A 17,758-nucleotide genomic window follows, 5' to 3' on the forward strand; every position below is an offset into this window, starting at 1 on the left:
AGATCTCCGATAAAGGATGACTATTCCACCGCAGAAGAAGCCCATCAATATGCTTGTCTCAGAGATGGTGGCTCCCTGTACGATGGTACTGGTCACTCTAGCATCTGAGTAGTCGTGTTCAGACGATTTCCATTCTCCTTATGTCATAAGGAGCCTGGTTGTCTGTATCCCGTAAATGGGTCAAAATCAGTGATGTAGATGCTTTACCTATGTGGAATAAGCTTCATGTGGGAAGAGACCGAAATCCAGCGCTTTTACCGGTCTTAAGCAATCCAGTGAAGTTGTGGTGTGCAGCACTCGTAAAGAACTTGGTTGTCTGCACTTCATAACTGGAGTGTGGCTCCGAAGAAATGACAACAAAGGAAATCCGTACGTTACACTCAGATCACATCTATTCGCAAATGCACTGCCGCACGCTAAGAGAGAGGACCGCAACGCAGGAACTGCTGGGTCTTCACGGATTTTCAGACGTTCGTTTCCCTTTTTCGCTTCAGTGGTCGCGAAATAACCACCAGCAAAGACAATTCCATATCGCAATTCCCTTTCCCGTATAAGATCGAGGACCATTTCGGTAAAAGCGGACGTGCCTTTCTATTTGTTTGCGTCACTGGCATATAATCGCGGGAGCTCTGTGGATCGCGCTTCATGCAAGATGGAACGAAAGAAATCTCTCTTTCTCTGCGCCTTTCTTGTCAGGCGGAGCCCGGTCTTGTGTTGTTCCGTTTCCTAGAGGGTCGCCTCTGGACTGCTCCCGTTTTTCTAGAGCCAACAAGACTGATAAGCGTGTCTAGCGCTGGGCGAAGCGACATGTTTCCTACCCACTTCACTTAGAGATCCCCGAAAGGAAGAAATCAGTCTCGAAACCGACCTCAAATGAGCAAGCACCGGAGCACCTCTTTGAAACGAGCAAGGGAAGAAACTCCGTCCTTTAAGACACATAAACAACGTGACAAACACGCGCCGGACTCCAGCGACCGAATAAGCCACTGTCTCGTTGTTCATTTACCTCGATCACCCCCCACTGAACTTGTGCTCCATGCGGTTTTGACCCTCCATTTTTCTGATTGCTGAAGGCTTGCTCAGCTGTTGTTTACGAGACGGCATTGTGGCAAGACGAAGGGAGCCTTGTTGTCACTTGCACCCATTTCACTGGGTTTCAGATGAGTCTACCAACTTCCAAGGATTTTGTCACTTCCTGTTGCAGCCCCAGTCGCCTCTTTTGCCGACCCTCCACTCCACAGAAGGCAAACAAACTCCTTCACTTTTAAACGAATCTCTTCAGCTTAATCTTCACCGTTACTACACCTTTCTGAGGAACTCCCAGTCCGCGTCCCCGCCGCATGCTGCCATGTCCAACCTGATCACGTCCTCTTTGCCGAGCGATACGGGACTTTCCTTCAGAGGGCCAAGGCTGCAGAAAAAGAACAGTAATACGATTGCTGGCTTTCTTTCTCGTAATCTTTCTTGTTCCTCTGCTGTGTCTTTTCTCAGTCTTCTTCGGTTTCTCGGCTTCTGAAGGCGTCTTTCTCGCGTCGCGCGGTCGCCCGCAAAGTCTCAACCAGGCGCTGCAAACGCGTCGATTCACAGCGTTTCTTCTGTGGGTCGTTCGCCAGGCAGACGCTATCTCCGTTTTCAGTCGTCTGCTCCACACTGCCTCTTTTCTCGCTCCGCTCCACTGGCTTTTCTGTCCGGATCGAACGAAGTTCTCTTCACAGAAGAACCAACGACGAAACTCTTGTCTCTTCCCCGTGGATACCTCGCGCCTCCCGCCTGGCACATCGACTGTGCTCACAAGAACAAGCGGTGTCTCCGCATCTCCCTTTCCTCTCCACCATGGGGCCTCCTTTCGCTTCTCTCTCTTCTTCTGCGTCTCCTCTCTCTTCTTCTGTGTCTCTTCTCTCTTCTTCTGCGTCTCCTCTCTCTTCCTGCCCTGCGCCCTTGTCTACTTCGCTCGCCGCTCTTGTCCGCTTCTGTACGGACTTGTCTCGTTTGCCTCTGCCCGGTGCTGCTTCTCATCCCCTTCTTTCTTCTTTTCTCCTTCAACTGCTCTCCTCTCCCGCCTCTGCGTGCTCTCAAGAGTCGACGACTCCTGCGTCCGCCTCACGCGTCGAAGCTCGACAAGCTCTCCTAGTGGAGATTTCAGATCTGTTAACGACGAATGCTCTCTTCCAGCTGCGCCTACACTCGACAACCGCAAGTCTCGACGCAGAGGCCGCCTTTCCAGTCTCTCAAATCACAGCAAAGGGCACTGTCGAAGCTTGCTTCCCCTCTGTCAACCGGGAGAAGTCCCGAGAGGAGGCTGAGAAACAGTCGCTTTCCCCAGACTCTGCTGCTCTCAACTCCTCGTCCTACGCCTCACCTGCTCCTCCTGTAGCCCTGGCGCTCTCCCCTCTTCCGCTTTCCGTCGTTCGCCTGCTTCTGGAATGCGTTCTTCTCCTCGATGCTCCTCGATCTTCTCCGGAAGCAGACGCCGCCTCCGCGTCCCTCCTCGCGCTGTTCCCGGCTGCCCCACTCCAGTCCTGCCGCGTCCTTCTTCTTCTCCTCTCGTCCTCGCCTGTCTCGAGGGCCTCGCGCAGGGAAGGGAAGGCCGCGAAGAAGGAGAGGAGACGCGAGAGAGACAACAAGAAGCGGGAGCAAAGCGGGCAGAGCCGACGATTCGCAGAGGGAGCTGAAGCCTCAGAAGCGGCTGCTTCCCTCCCGCGAGGAACGCGCGAGAGAGGAAAGCACGACGGCACCAAATCGCCACCGTTCTGGGCGGAGGAAGACAGCCTTCAAGACCGAACCATCGCGACGAAGCTCGTGTGTCGGATTCTCTCCTGCTGTCTCGTTTCTGCCTCCCCAAGCGCCTGCTGTCGCTTCTGCCGGCCGACGAAGGAAGAAGAAAGCAGGGAACAGTTCACAGGCAAAGCATCCGATCTCTCTCGCGTTTTCCCCCCCTGTGAATGCAGCCTCTCTAAGGGATCTCTCTGGATTCTGGACGAACTCGCTCGCGCCCGACATGCGACGAAGAACGCCGAAGATTTCCAACATGGAGAGCTCGGCTTGGCGCGCGCAGAGAAGCGAGAAGCAGCCGCGGTCGACGACGCCGAGTCTCGGGAAGGACAGAGTGTGCACTCGCGAATGCAGGAACGCATGCAAGGTGAAGCCGAGACAGACGAGAAGGCTCCGAACTTGATCACGAATCGCGAACTTCCTCGATTCGCCGACATGTCTTTGACTTGCGAGGGAGCAGCGTCTCTGCTTGAGGCATGGCTCGTCCTGTTGAAGGAAAAGGGGGAGACGACGGTGAGTTCGTTCTTACCGCCCACACGAAGAGAAGAAAGACAGACCCTGGAGGAGTCAGAAGGGAGACAGAAAACCGAACACAGAAGGATCGAGCTCTGCCGTACACGGAGATGAAAGGGCGAGGCGTACTGTTTCCGAATCCCCTCGGAAGTCGTCTGGGTGGCACAGAGTTCCTTCCATTGAGTTCTGGGGGGGGGGGCTAAGGATTCTCGGGGGAGCTTGTCGCTCGTTTTCAGATTTCCGTGAACATCTGTTTTGTGGAGTTTATAGAATGTGGATGTCTTCTTCCCAGAGATGCCACACACAGCGCGTCGTTTTATCTCTTCTCTGTCTCTCGCCTGCTTTCGGTCTGTGCCGCATTCGTTCTCGCGCTCGGAACGCCGCTCGTTCAGCGCACTGGTGTATGGCCATCTTTTATTTCGGCAGTCCAATTTCATTCACTTGCCTGCTGGTTGTTCAGGAGCTTTCCCGGATGTCCCTGCGTCTCCTGCCCCTGCTGTTCGAGCTGTGCACCGCGTCAACTTTCCAGAGCGTGAGGAAGAGCATTTTCAGTCGCGTTCTACCGCTCGTTCTCGGCCACGGTCTCTCCTCCAGTCAGGCGAGTCTCTTTCTTCTGTCTCTGATTTCGACGCTTCTTGAAGGCTCTCCCCGTCTCTGCATTCCTGCCTCGAGGTCGCCTTCTCCGCTTCCCCAGGCGTACCCAGCGCCCCTCTCGAGAAGCCTCGAGTCTCCCGCCGCTTCTTCGACGACATCGTCGGAGCCGAGCGTGCTCTCACCGTCGACTTCCTGCTTCGTCGCTTCCGACTGGGTTGGAGCCCAACGGGCCGGTGCCCCGACGGTCGCGGCTTTGGAGCCCAGGGGCGCCGCCTCTCAGTTCCGCGGCTCTTCTTGCCCAGCGGGAAGCAGCCCCGCGGCTGTGAGGCTGTCGGTTCCGGAGGCTTCGCGTTCGAAGAAAAAGGACGACCTAGCGGCGCGAGAAGATGCGTTCGACCTCGCTCTCCGCTTCCCAGACCTCTTCTGCTTCCCCGCCTTCACGCTGTCGAGGCGGGGACGGTGGCTGTGTGTGTCTGCCAACGGGGAAGCGAAGGCGACAGGACAGGCCCCTGCCCAGGGCGCTCTCCATGGACGCGACGAACGGTGGCGGTGGCTGTTTGAAGGCCTGGTCGATGCCGCGCCTCTGAATCGGAAGCGTGCACGCGCTCTCCTCGAGCGGCTTCAAGCGACCGAGCAACAATCCTTCCTCAGGGCGCTTCGAGCGACGCGCAGAAAAGCTGGGAGAGGAGAGAGCGGACGAATGGTGAGTGGTGGCGACGATGCAGGGGCGAACCTCAGAGGCGAAGAGGAACTGAGAGCTTTTGCCGCGGAACTGGAGCGATGTGGGGTGTCTCCTGAAGCCCAGGAGACCGGCTGGCAGGCCTTCGTCCAGCTCCTCGAGGCCCTCGAAGACTTCTCTCAGCATCTGGTGAAGCAGCAGTGGAGTCACATGCGGCGACTCTGCGCCCTGACTGCCAACGTATCTCTTCACCTGCAGCTCGGAAGGCCGAGACCGGAGCACGAGTTGTCTTCGACCCCGGCCGACGCTGGGTCCCATGCAGAAGTTGGAAGCACTGGCGACTCGCGGAAAAAACCGGCGCGGGGCGACACCGAAGCAACGGCGTTTCAAGTTCTCTCGTTCGACGTTTTCTCTCCCTCGTTTTTCGCCTTGCATGCACTCGCTGACATAGAAGACAGATCGTGCGAAGGCGACGGCAACGCCGAGGTCGAGGTCGAGAAGCCTGGAGACCTAGTGCGACCTCTCTCGCCACTCGTGGTCCAGCCTCTCTGGGTAGAGACAGTGCTGCGGCGAATTCTCTCGCATGACAATGCACTCCTCACGCGTTCGCTTCTCCTCGTTTTCATCTCTTCCTGCGTCGAAGAAATCCGTCTCCACCCTCTGCTCGCGCACTGCATGCGATCCCAGAGCCAGACCGTCGGGACCCCAACGGGCGCTGCGGAGCCCACCGGGCCTGCCGCCATGCAGGCTGGAGACTCGAGTGGAGACAGCCTCGGAGACGGCGTCAAAGAGGGTGGAGACAGGAGTGGAAAAGAGCTTTCGAGTTCCAATGTGTGGAGCTCGTCGTTCAATTTGGCCGCGCGGGCGGCGGCAGCTGCTGAGAGCGGGAAACAGTCCGAGGGTGGCGGGCCTCCGGAGCTTCTCTGCGTCGGCTGGGACTTCTTTCTTCACTCGCTTCTGCCGAGCCTCGCTGCCTCGAATTTGTACAGTCGGAGCAGCGACAGCTACATGGTTGAGAAGACTGTTCAGCGCTTCATCAAGAGTCGTCTGATTGCAGAATATCTGATTCGCACGTGGAACCTTCATGCGCGAAATTCGTATGACACCAGTGCGAATCCAGAGTCCATCGATGCCCGGGGGACGGCTTCCCGCGCTTGCTCCTGTGGTCAGTCGCCGGCTCCGTGGACAGCGAAGGGTGAAGCGTCTTCGCCTGCTTCTCAGCTCGCTGTTCCTTCTCCAGAAAACGCGTTTTCGTCTTTGAAGCACTTACCACGCCTCGTGTGTGACAGCGCTGCGGAACGAAGCATTGGGGACTTTCTTGCGGCCATGAGTGCATGCAACTTAACCTACACACCCTTCCGCGTCTGGATGCATGCCCTTAATGCGCTGCCTACCGCGCCGCCTTCAGGTCCTTCGTGCTCTTCGACTCCTGGAGGCTCTGCGGGATCGTCCCCTGTCTCTCTGGACTCGTCCGGAGACCCGAGAGCCTTCAGGCTGGGGCGAGGAGTTTCTCGCGAGCGAGTCTCTGCGTTCGTTTGTCTTTTGCGGCAGCTTCTCCAGCATATTCCCGCTGTAGTACGCGCACCGCTCTTCTCGCGGCTGCTCCGCTTCTTGTCTCTGCATGCACAGCCCTCGGCGCTAGCTCCCGTCGACCTCGCGCTCCTCTTTGCGGATGCGGGGGCCTCTCTGTCGCTTCCTTGTCCGTCATCGCCCCTGGAGACGGCAGGCGCCTCCACTCTGTCTGTCGGGCAGAAACTTCTTGCGTCCGTTTTTCCAGAGCCGGCGGCCTTCAGGCGCGCGCTACTCACGCTCTTCTCTCTTCTCGTTTGCGACGACGCGTCTCGCTTTCAGGAAAGCAGAGGCTGTTCGCGAGGCGCGAGAGAAGAAGCGACCTATGCGGAGAGCGAGGGGAAGCCAGAGTCCGCTTGCGAATTCCCCCGAGAAATTCTGTGTGAGAAAGTTGCTCTCGGCTGTCTCCGCTTGTCCGAGATAGGACAAGGCCTTCCGAGCGGCTACCACGTCCATCAGGTAAGGGGATCGTCGGAGACCCGAGACGACGAACAAGAGAAGAGAAAAAAGGGCAAACGAAAGAGGAAAGAGGACGAAAAACGTGCAAGGGACGAGGGTAAGAGGAGGAAAAACGGCATTTTTGGAGACAACGGGAAAGGGAGAGCAACAGTAACCAAAGAGACAGAAAAAACAGGACAGACAACGAGAGAAGTGGAGACGGTGGAGAGAAGGACAAGAGAAGGACAGAACGTCTTTCTCAGGAACCACAACACGAAGGTGGATGAGGCCTGTAGAATGCATGCGAAATCGGAAGAAACGAAAGACGGAGCAAGCAGGATTGACATGGTGACAGAGATCGGAAGATCTGAAACCGACGGACGCGTTCATGAGAACTCCGATTTTCTGGGCTTCCCATGACAAGAGGCGGAGAGAGGACCTTGGTGTTCCACGTCTGCGAGAAGGAAAGTCTGTTTCAGAGAAAAGAGATGTTTAGCCGGGAAGTTAGCGTCTGACAGATATAACCGAGTATCCACTTTGACGCGCAGGTGTTGCCTGATCTATTGGCGTGATCTCGAATCGACGTACACATGCTTTGCTGTTTCTTTCGACTTGCTTGTGTCGACAGCTGGGTTGCCCGCCTCGACTTGGCGGTTGAGTCTTTCTCGAACTGTGAAACTCCAGCCTTTTCGGAAATCTTCGTTTTTTCCTTCTCTGCAGGAAATCGCTGCGCTGCTGTTCTCTTCCCCTGCTCTCCTACGGGTCTACTCGCGTCCGGCCCTACCCTCTCTCTGCGTCCGATCGAAACTCGCGGCTCTCGCAGCCTTCCTTCGCCTTCACTGCACATCCGTCCTCTCGTCCGCTTCTTCGGATCCTTCACAAGCAGACGCAGAGACTTTCGGTGTCGCACCGGACCTCGCGGTAAGCGGTCGAGACCAGCCGCCAAGACTCCGCGCGTTCTTCCCTGGACGGCTCACGGCAGCTGAAAGTACCGGATGTCCACGTCGTTTGTGTGATCGGGCCCCTCGCCCGGAGGAAGTCGTTTCGTAGGAGTATTTGTAGACTTTTCTGGGGAGCAGAAACTGCGAGGTGGACTCCGCGTTCAGAGCTTGATGATCTTGGTTTCTCTGGACCCAAGTTCGACTGTGCTAGCAGAGTGTAGCTAAGAATAGGAACTTTCTCACGTTTCAAACAGATCCTGTTAGGAACGTCTTTTGTACAAGACGTATAAATTGCCGCTGCACTGTAACCTGCAGAAAGAAATGCGAAACCTGTTGTCGACGCTGCTTCAAATTTCGCGCGGGCGTCGAGGCTCTGAGACGCGGAAAGGCTTCACGCGTCTGTGAGCCTCTCGACGGCAAATGGATCTTTGAGTTCGGTTCACTTTGTCAGCGTAGTGCTTACCGAGGAAACAACGCGTCTCACTGTGCGACTCTGACCGCCTTCCCCTCCCGGAATGTGATGGCTTTTTTTCGACTCTTCTTCGGTGCCCCCTCGACCCGACGGCTGCTTTGTTGCCTTCTGTGGGAGCAGCCTTTGAGGCGTTTGAGAGAACGAACGCGTTCTGTCGGCTCGCGCATGCAGCTTTCGCAAGTCTTTTCTTTACCTTTTTGGTCAGCCGGTTGCGAGCGAGGTCGTCGCCTACGTCGTCTGTCACCTCACGACACTGGCGCGCACAACGGAAATGGAGAACCGTGACACGGAGGAAGGCGAAAATACGCGAGAAGAAAATCCTTTCACGTGAGGCTGAGGCGTCGCCACTGCCTTGACTCCATTCTGCCCTCTCCCACCCACTGCATGGCTTTATCACGGTCTCCTCTCGCCTGTCATGTCGCCTTTTCGACTTCTCGCTTTTCATATTCTCTCCCATGTCGCGTGCACTTTGCAGCGTCTCTCGTTCGCTCTCTGTTGGTCGTGAGGCGTTTCGCACTCTGCGCCTCATCAAGGCAGCCTCGCCGCTTGCGCGTTTCCCTGGTGTCAGGCTTCTTTGCGTCCTTTCTGTGTCTGCTCTCCGCTTCGCGGCACATCGTCCCTCACTGTCGGCGACTGCGTGTGGACTCGATGTCTTTTCAGCATGCATGCGCTCTGCGTCAATCTGCCGGTTTACGCCTCTGTCGTGAACGCGCTGTCTCGGCTAGTGGCTGCGGGTTGTCTGAGGGGCACCGTCAACGCCCTGGTTGCTCGATGCGAAGAAATCCTTCTCGCTTGGAGCGTCGACTCTGCGGTCCAAACGTCGCCTCGTAAGACCGGCGAACGCCCGGGAGAAAGTCACAGAGAACACAAAAGAAACGGACCAAAGGCAGCCTCGGAGGACCGGGAAAGGCTCCACCGGAGTGCCGAGGGAGAGAGCCAAAACAGACAAGAGAGACAACAAAGCGACCACGGAAGAGAACAAGAGAGAGAACAGAGAGGGAGCAAGGGAGAACAAGGAAACGAACAAAAAAAACTGGAGACAGCCCTCCAGAGAGAACTGGAAAAGACAGGAGAGCGAAGGGGAGCTCTCGCTCTCGACGGATGGTAGAGAGAACAAGATAAGAAACGAGATGTAGAGAACGAGACCTGGTACGAATAGACAGACAATGGCCAGAGCGTGTGGGATAGTCAAAAGGGAAGCGGCGAAACGAGTAGCAGTTGAGAGGCTTGTTGTTGGACGGACAGTCCTGCACGAGCTTTGTGAGCTGGAGAGAACGAAGCGCGTTTTGCGTAGTCTTCACTCCCGTCATTTTTTTTTATTCGTGTATCAACACTTAAGAACAGGAGCCCGTTTCCGTGGGGAGGCCTGTGTACCTGTGTCTACCGCGATATCGGGTGACCATGGATTGCAGTTATCACATTATCAGGCGAGTCTGTCTCAGCAGCAATGGTCCGTGACCCAGAAGTGAATCATGAACATTGACTAGGCAGAGACGTCATACGTTTGCGTCGAGCTCTTCTCGTGTTTCCCTCCGACTTCGCATTTCTTCTCGTAGTTTGGACTTCGTTCGCGGAATCAAGGGCAGCGAGTTGTTGCGATCGTTTTGCTCCTCGTTTCCTTCTGTGTTGCCCCTTTGCCCCGTGCCAAAGAGGCCTCGATAACGCCTGCCTTCTGTGAGAGAGATCTTTTTCATGTCCGCGCTGTGGTTCTTAACGCGGCAACGCATGAGGGACAAAAAAGGGCGCCTTTTCCCTGTGCGCCTTCGATGCAGAGCCTCGAAGAAGTGCCATGCGACGAAGGATGAATCTGGGGGTGTTTCGCTTCTTCGCTAGTAATGGAAATGACTGACGCTGCGTGCTCTTCAGTCCCCACCAAGCGTCTCGCTGGATCATCACACTCAATAAAAGTCATTGCATTTTCCGTAGACGAGAAGGAACCTGCAACGTTCAACAAGGGACTCTCTTCATTAAACGTGAAGGTAGTTGGAGCGCACCCGTTGTTTGAAGTCATACACTCTTTTTAGCCTGAGGACTTGAGAGTGCGACCATTTCCTCTCTTTTTCACTCCCGGTCGTGCGCCTTCATTCGCGCCTTGTTCAGCGCCATTTGTTGTCTGATGGGTATTGCTTGCATGCCGACTCCAGTCACGACTCTCAGTCGCATGCGTTCCCCCTCACTGTGTCTCCTTCTCCGTTTCCGTTCTTCGATTTAGGTCACCTTCTCCTCGTTTCCGCGGCACTCACTCTGCTCTCTGCGGCTGCTCCAGCTCTCTTTTCTTCTGCCTGCCCGTCGGTCTCGCCTGGAGAGAGCGAAGCTTCGACCCGGACAGAGGAAAATGCGCAGAGGGCCGCCTCCCTCTTTCTCCTCGTTTTCCTGTCCAAAGTCAATCGACACCTGGCGGTGCAGCGCGGCCTTGCTGCCCCTGTCTTCTTCGCGACGGAGGACAGCGAGAAAGGTAGGAAGACAGGAACGAATTCCAGGGAGGGCACACGAAGAAGAGTAAGAGGAGAGAAACCGAGAGGGAGCAAGTCCAGAAGGATAGAAGGGAGACGACGCGGAAGAGACGAGGAAGAGCGCAAGGGAGAGAAGACTGAGATAGAGTGGGCGAGGACAGACGAAGAGGACCCTGAGAACGAGGTGGAGAGAGAACGGGGAGAAGGAATGAAAGCGCGGTGAAGCACAAGTACAAACGTGATTTGACGGAATGCCGGGAAGCACAGAGGAAATATCAACTCGTGAGGAACGACGTCCTCTAGAGACAAGGAAGAAGCACAAGGGGATCGCAAAGAGGTGAAAAACAAAGGGGATGCTTTACCGTCGTTGCTCTCTGCGTCTCCTGTCTACTTTCGTCTTTCGGTGTAGGCTTCGTGCCTCGGTCACATGATCTTCCCCTCTGTGTTGCTGTCCTGTGCGCGACGTCACTTGGTTTCGCCTTCTCCTTGCTTGCTTCACTTGCTTGATTTCTTTTTTCTGTTTTCTCTTTGCCTCCTCTGCGTTCTTTTTCTGTCTCTTCTTCCTTGCTGTCTTCTCGTTCACGTTCTCCTCACATCTGTTGCCTTCTTCCTCCAGGAGATTTGCCTCTTCTCGCGACGATCGCTGCTCCACAGGGAGGGGCGCCTGCGCCTGCGCTGCCGCTCGCACCTTCTGAAGGAGTCGCCGGTTGCTCAGCTTTCTCCTCTGAAGCGTTGTTCGCTTTCTCTGAGGTCGGCGAGTTCTCCACATGGCCTGGAATCATCGGCAGCTTCCACAGAGCTCGGGCCATGCTTCTGGACTCGCTCGCGTCTCTTTCCTTCTCTTCGTCTCCTTCTGGGTCGTCTCTCTCGGCGTCGACGTCTCTTCTTGGGAGGTTTTTGCATGCAGCGTTTTCGGGCAGCGGTTTGGCTGTGCCTCCGTTGAGGGCCTTTCCGCCGGACTCTCTGTCGCGCCAAGTATCGAGCGCTTTTTCGTCTCTCTCGACGGAGAAGGCCGCGGCGCCGTCGTTCCCGGGCGTTGATCTCTCTCTCCTCTCGCCTCGACTGCGGACTTCTCTGGACGTCCACATGGCGCGCGCGACCCGGGAGGCGGACTGCATGCGGCTGGGCTCTCCCATTCTCTCAGGGCCGCGGAGCATCGCCTTGTCGCTCTTGGCCGAGATTGATGGCTGCCCCTCAGCTGCGCTCCCTTTTCTTTTTGGGGTGATTCGTCGCTTCGCCCTGCCGGTGCTTCTTCTCCCCCACCATCTGGAGGCGCGGACAGAGACTCGGACGTCGCCGGAGAGAGGCGAAACTGACGAGGCAAGCGATACAAAAGTAGAGGCGCTTCGGTGTCTCCACGACATGCTTGAGGAGTTCACAGAGCAGACAAAGAGAGTCATTTTGGACCGCGCCGAAACCGGCCTGCCTCTCCAGGCGGTCCGCGAGGCCTGCGCCGCAGTTCTCTCGCCCCTCATGCTCGCCACAGAGAGTCTCTGTTTGCGGGAAGAGAGAAAAAAGGGAGAGTACGAAAGCGCGTCCAGCGAGACGGAGAGAGGCGCCGCAGACGAGAAAAAGGAAGTTTGGGAGGCCTACCGCGAAAAGGCCTTTGTCCTCAGTTTCGCAAAAGACCTCCTGGGAATCGGCCGCAACACGATTTCTGTGTCGCGAGCGTCTGTGGGTAAGCGAAACCAAAGAGACAGCTGGTCTTTGGACTTCACTTTGTCGAGAAAAGCGAATGCGACCCCGGTGCATTTGCATGGATCTGTGTGTAGCCGCAGTCAAGGAGGCTGGGTTCGTCGTAGCTTTCTTCCCACTTGCCTTTTCGGTGATAAAAGGCGAGCTCTTGTTGGCGAGTGTTTCCTTCCCGGTTCTCGGCCTCTCTGCCGCTCCGTGTCCACTCTGTAACGTCCATCTGGCATCTGTTGCTTCGCAATTCGTAGAAGGTGGAAGACCTGCTTTTGCTGTCTCCGTGTTTGCGTTGGACTGCAGTGCCTCTACTCTCTTCGCTGGCGCTGCTGGGTCTGCACTCTGCGACGGGGCGTTCCCAGGCTTCTGTCGAAACTCAGAGAGAAAAGGCGTCGGTGTCGGTGGCTGGCTTCTTTCCGCTGCCGACTCCATACATCGATCTGTTGGCGGAGATTCTTCTCCACCGGGAGTTCGTCCTTCTGGACGGCGCGTCTGTGATGACAGTCGACCCGTTCGGATCCGCGTATCCGTGGGGCGGCGCGCGTTCCACTGACGAGAGCGTTGTCGACTTTTCTACTCCCCTCGCTGTTTTGACCTCGTCCGACCCCACAACGTTGTTCTTCTCGCCGACGTCTGCCGCTGCTTCTGTCTCTCCCGCTTTCCAGCCTCTGGCCTTGCCTCCTCAGCTGCGGCGTCTGCGGCAGACGCCGGCCTTCATCCGCCTGTTGGCGCTCTCCTTCTTCCACTTTTTAGGACAAACTGTCTGTTCGGACGTGGAACCAACGGGCGTCACCACCTCGCCCCGCTCGCACCCGTTCGCACCCAGCGCATGTGCGGCCTTCAGAGTGTTCGCAGCAGACCTGCTCTTTCGGGTGTCCTCCCGCCTCCTGGACATCGTCGCGCGGGCGCCAGCGTTCGCTTCACTCGCCACCGAGGAGAGAGGAGAAGACGGAAGCGAAAGGACCAAGGGGCTGCCAGTGTACTCGAAGAACGAAACCGTTCAAGGTCACTACTTGCCGATGCCCAACTCGTGCCACCACAGAATTCTCTTGCGGGGCTGGCAGGCCCTGAGCTCCTTGGCGCCCTACTTTCGCGCGGCGCCTTTCGCCTTCCTTTGCCAGCTCCACAAGCTCCTCTGGAAAGCTGTGGCGGCTCCTCAGCTTGCAGACGTCCGCCACTACATCGACCTTCTGGCCGTGCAAATGCTTCTCTTCGCCCCTGCGCAGAGCTGCCCACCTCTCGTCGCGATCCTGCAAACTTTCAACTCCCCCACACAGACCCTCATAGGCGCCCTGACGATTGCCGGCTTCTTCTTGCTTCATCCGGAGTCGCGTGGAATGGAGGCGGAGACGCAGCAGAGAGGACATCCGCAGGACCGGGAGGAAGAACACCGCGTAAAGCAGGTCCTCTTCGCAGCCATCGTCCCGTACCTCACCTCGAATGCGGCGTACCCCAGGGGTGTGTCGCAGTACATTGTGTACGAGTTCCTGAGGAAACATTTGAAACCTCAGACCACAGACAGGGGGACGCTTGATCGCGACGAGAGTTCCCTTGGAAACGAGAAGACAGACCATTCAAGTGCGGCTGTAACGGCCCCTAGGGAGGGTCGTTTGGGCTCAGATGAACCGACAGAAGGCTCGCGCGAGGCGGGAAGAAGGCCACCACAGGGAATTGGCAGAGAAGAACAAAGAACAGCGACGCAATACCTCTCTCCGGCCCTGGGGAAAGACATTCTCCATGGCCTGTACCGACAACTCGATGAGTCGAAGGAGTGTCAGAAAATGCGCGAAAAATGCTCGGAAGTCTTTCAACTCTGGCAACCCCACATCCTAGGGTCCCTCGACACTCTCTTGGCCGTCGGACGCGACGGAGACGCAGACGCCCTCGACGATACTGTCAATGAAGGTGATCTTCAGCTGTGCTCCGAAGAGAGAGCAGATATAGCCGTTCTTGTCTCAGTTCTCACCTTAATGCGTTTCGTGTTTCGAATCCTCGTTTTCCGTGCAGAATATTCTTTGCTTGTCAAGTGCCGTCGATCGCGTTGCTCGTTCACCAGTTGCACTAGGAAAGTGGGGAGTGCATTAATTCTATCATGAATCTCAACTCCACGTCAACCAGAGCACTTGGCCGGTGTTCTTGTGCTGGCGAATTTCGATCCTAACTCTCATCTTTCGTGAAACCGCACAATCCTACCCTGTCATAGGCGAGTTCACTCGCTGCTGATGCCCCCCTTGCCTTCACTAGCATCTCGTGTCTGTTTTCTTCTTCCTCGTTTTGACTTCAGTCCCCTCTCCGCAATGCCCCGTCATTTTCACGCGTCTCATAGCCTGCCTCTTTCCCTGGCTCCTCACCTCTCGCTGTTTTTCTCAGCGACGGCAGCGGCCCTCGCTGGGGTTCCTGTCCCCGCCCTGCCGTGTGTCTCTGCGAGCGCGCCGACGCTGTCTGGCCTGCCAGACCAAGACCACGGAAGAGAGGCGAGTGCAACGGCAGTCGCACAAACACTCTTGGCGGACTTCGATTTGAGGCCTTCCTGGGCCTTGGCTGTGGCTCTCAAAGATGCCATCAAAGAGGAGATGGGCGCCGCCTGGCACGGCAAGAGTCGCGAGAAGGAGCCCAAAGAAATGGCGACGCTTGTCACCCCTGCAGAGAACGGCGTGGAAGCCGGAAGAACGGCGACGGCGACCGCGAAGAAAGAGCGGGGCGGCGAGGCCGACAAGGCGCGCATGCAGAAAGGAGACAGTTTCGAGGAAAAGGAGACAGAAGGCGAGAAGCAGGACCTCGTGTGCCAACGGAAGTTCGTGCCGCAACAACACCACCGATCCGACGAAGAGGTCCGTAGGTGCAAAGGGCGACAGAACCCTCCCTCCACGCGGCAGGGAGGGGAGATGAGACTTCCATTGAGGATAAAATTGTTTGTGTTTGTCGGTAAAGCGAGACTTGCAAGAACCTAATACGTGGATTAGATTGCGTTCTGCGAGGAGGGATTCTGCGCCTGCACAAAACTCTCGTCCGTGGGTCCTCGACGCCCGCGTTCCTGAATTCAACGTCGCAAGGGGAAGGTGTGTTCTTCATCAAACATGTGGTTTAGGCTTTCTTCATTTCCGTTCTTTTTCCTGCTGATTTGCGCCTTGCTTGCCTTGTTTTTCTCTGTTATCACTGGATTTCGCATGCGCCATTGCTGGCGCTCTTTCTACGCGAGAGGGGTTTGGTTTCCCGATAACGGAACTGGAGGGAAACGGGGCGCGGGCGTGGTTTTTCTGTCTACAGAAGGGAAGCCAAGAGCTCCTCTCTTCATGGCTATTTGTCGGCGGCGAGGGCGAGACCCTTCAGCGAGAACTGCGCCAGAGAGGCGACCTGGTTGTTGTCGCATCGCTGATCGACAAAGTCCCGAACTTGGCTGGGCTGGCACGCACATGTGAGGTATTTGACGCCAAGTAAGTGAGAAGCAAAAATCACCTTTGAACCTCTCAGCATGCGTTCCTTTCGACGGGGTTCTGAGGGTGTGACGACTGGAACCTACGCGGCAGTTTCAACCAGTGATGATCTTTCATGTGATTGAGTTGTTTGTTTCGCTTCCTTTCGTGTGGTTTCTCCATACTCTCTAGATACTGCGGCTTCTCTGCTGTCTCGCTGAATGCGCACCTTCAGGAAGCTCGTCATTCACAATCTCGATATTCTCAGTGACCCACAATTCAACACGATCGGTGTCTCTGCCCACCGATGGCTTCCTATCGAGCAGGTACCGTCGCTGAAAGAGAGAGAGAGAGTTCCGGTTTCGGAAGGCACAACGCAAACGAAAAGTAGACAGTGAGAACTTTGATTCAGGCTCTCCTTCGTTCAGTAATGTGACCTTTAGCATCCGTCAGTGACATACGGAGTAAATTGCATCTTTAGGTACAATGTGTACATACACATAAATTTCTCTGCACGGATGAGGAAGCTATTTACGGGCAAGTGGTGCTCTCAGACTGGAAGGCGGGCACATCAAAAGCAAGGCCTGCCCGGCTCGCGATTCCAGTGACGTCGGACGTCGAAGGTCTAGCGAAAAGAAAACCTGTTCCCTTTCTTTGCGTTCTCCCATGGCTTCTGGCCTTTGTCAACTGCGGAACCGGCAAATTAGTCCTTGGACGTGCATGCGTCCTCGTCAAGACAGCGGGATTCGACTGTCAATGCAGCTCGCACTGGTGCGTTGCGGCTTCCAGGTTTCTGCGGACGACGTGGCCAGGTACTTGCTGGATTTGAAGACGCAGGGCTACACCGTCGTCGGAGTGGAGCAGACTGGATCTTCACAAATGCTTGAGAATGCCAGATTTGATCGGAAGACAGCTCTTGTGCTGGGTGCCGAAAAAGAAGGCTTGCCGGCCGCTCTGCTAGCTCTCATGGACGCATGCATCGAGATTCCACAGCTCGGGCTCATTCGATCTCTCAATGTCCACGTCACAGCCGCCATGGTTGTTTGGGAATACACAAAACAACATTCTCTTGGCGCGTAAAGCAAACACGCAGTGGCCCTACGGAACGCATCTATGAATTCTTTGTGAAGCGTGCAAGTTACCGCCGATCTGGGACGGGGGAAAAATTGTCATGGTTCCTTGTGGTTTCTCTTTCCTAAACTTCCACGTTAGAAAACGGCTTCGTCAATGTCCGAGAAATACAAACCAAATTGTCAGAGGCTTGTTACTCTTAGCACCCGCGTGCGGGCATCGGGGGCATCGAGCCATGCACCGACTCATGCGGCCTACACACCAGACGGTGTCATCATAAAATCCAATCCCTCGTTTCTGGCGGACGGTTCTTCACTGGAAAACTGTGGCGTTCGATAACGGGTTTTACTGGTACGGAAGTTACACTTGCAAAAATATGATTCGCTGGTGGAAACGATAAGAGAGCCTGTTGTACATCAACACTAGACCCTGGTACTACGACTTGAACGGTATTCTATGCGCGAATACCACTGTGCTGATATGCGCGGTATAGTATACGCTAATACCGCTGCACTGGTGGAATTTGTGATACGACCACTGTAACGAACTAGAATATGCGAATACCACTGTACCGGACTAGAAAATGCTAATACCGCTGTATAGGTATATTGCGTGTGCTCATACCACTAGAGGAATAGCAAATAGTAGCATAAGCTGATTTCAGTGTACCGATCTAGTATATGCGAATGCCGCTGTCGAAGTCTCGCGGCTGGTCGCTGCACGAACGGTGTTGAGCTGCGGCTTTTTCGGACAACTGACCACTCTGCTTTGCATTTCTTAAGTCCCTGTCAACGCGACCATGCCGGCACCCAGACGTCTTTGCAGAACTGAAGAATCTGCGGTTTCTATACTATGAATATGTGCCTTCAGAAGTTGCTGCATGAACCTTAGAACGGATAGAAACTGTATGGCAAGCATCCGACACTGGCCTGGCTAAACGGGCAGGAGCGCATGGCCTCAGCCAGGTGGTAGAGGGAGTTTCAAAAATAAATTAAGAAACAGACATCAGATTCACACTGCCCCTGGAGTGGGGACTCTGGGAAATCGGCAAAATTCTGCAAAATCGCCTACTGCTGGCACAAAACTGTCCTCGCTCAGCACGCTGATATTTTATGTCACTCAGGCAGAGTGTGGAAACCCACTTGGTGAGGCTTTGT

General features: G+C 55.7%; 1 protein-coding gene across 1 annotated transcript; it reads left to right on the forward strand.

Moving 5' to 3' along the window:
• Positions 1–1,698: 1,698 nt before the first annotated feature.
• Positions 1,699–16,903, forward strand: TGME49_218580 (RNA methyltransferase, TrmH family protein). Its single transcript, XM_002370601.2, has 12 exons — positions 1,699–3,285; positions 3,746–6,586; positions 7,286–7,486; positions 8,184–8,305; positions 8,639–8,805; positions 10,191–10,433; positions 11,048–12,109; positions 12,421–14,022; positions 14,488–14,948; positions 15,385–15,551; positions 15,766–15,856; positions 16,320–16,903. The coding sequence occupies exons 1-12, from the start codon at positions 1,834–1,836 to the stop codon at positions 16,608–16,610; spliced, it is 8,700 nt and encodes a 2,899-aa protein (XP_002370642.1). The 5' UTR covers positions 1,699–1,833; the 3' UTR covers positions 16,611–16,903.
• Positions 16,904–17,758: the final 855 nt, after the last annotated feature.

Source organism: Toxoplasma gondii, chromosome XII, assembly GCF_000006565.2.
Source record: "Toxoplasma gondii ME49 chromosome XII, whole genome shotgun sequence".
Classification (NCBI taxonomy): domain Eukaryota; phylum Apicomplexa; class Conoidasida; order Eucoccidiorida; family Sarcocystidae; genus Toxoplasma; species Toxoplasma gondii.

Excerpts from the sequence above, each read along its gene's own strand:
- TGME49_218580 (XM_002370601.2), top strand. The coding sequence starts at position 1,834 with ATGGGGCCTCCTTTCGCTTCTCTCTCTTCTTCTGCGTCTCCTCTCTCT. Across the intron at positions 3,286-3,745 it reads AGGAAAAGGGGGAGACGACG|GAGCTTTCCCGGATGTCCCT; the intron begins GTGAGTTCGTTC and ends CTGGTTGTTCAG. Across the intron at positions 15,857-16,319 it reads GATGGCTTCCTATCGAGCAG|GTTTCTGCGGACGACGTGGC; the intron begins GTACCGTCGCTG and ends TGCGGCTTCCAG.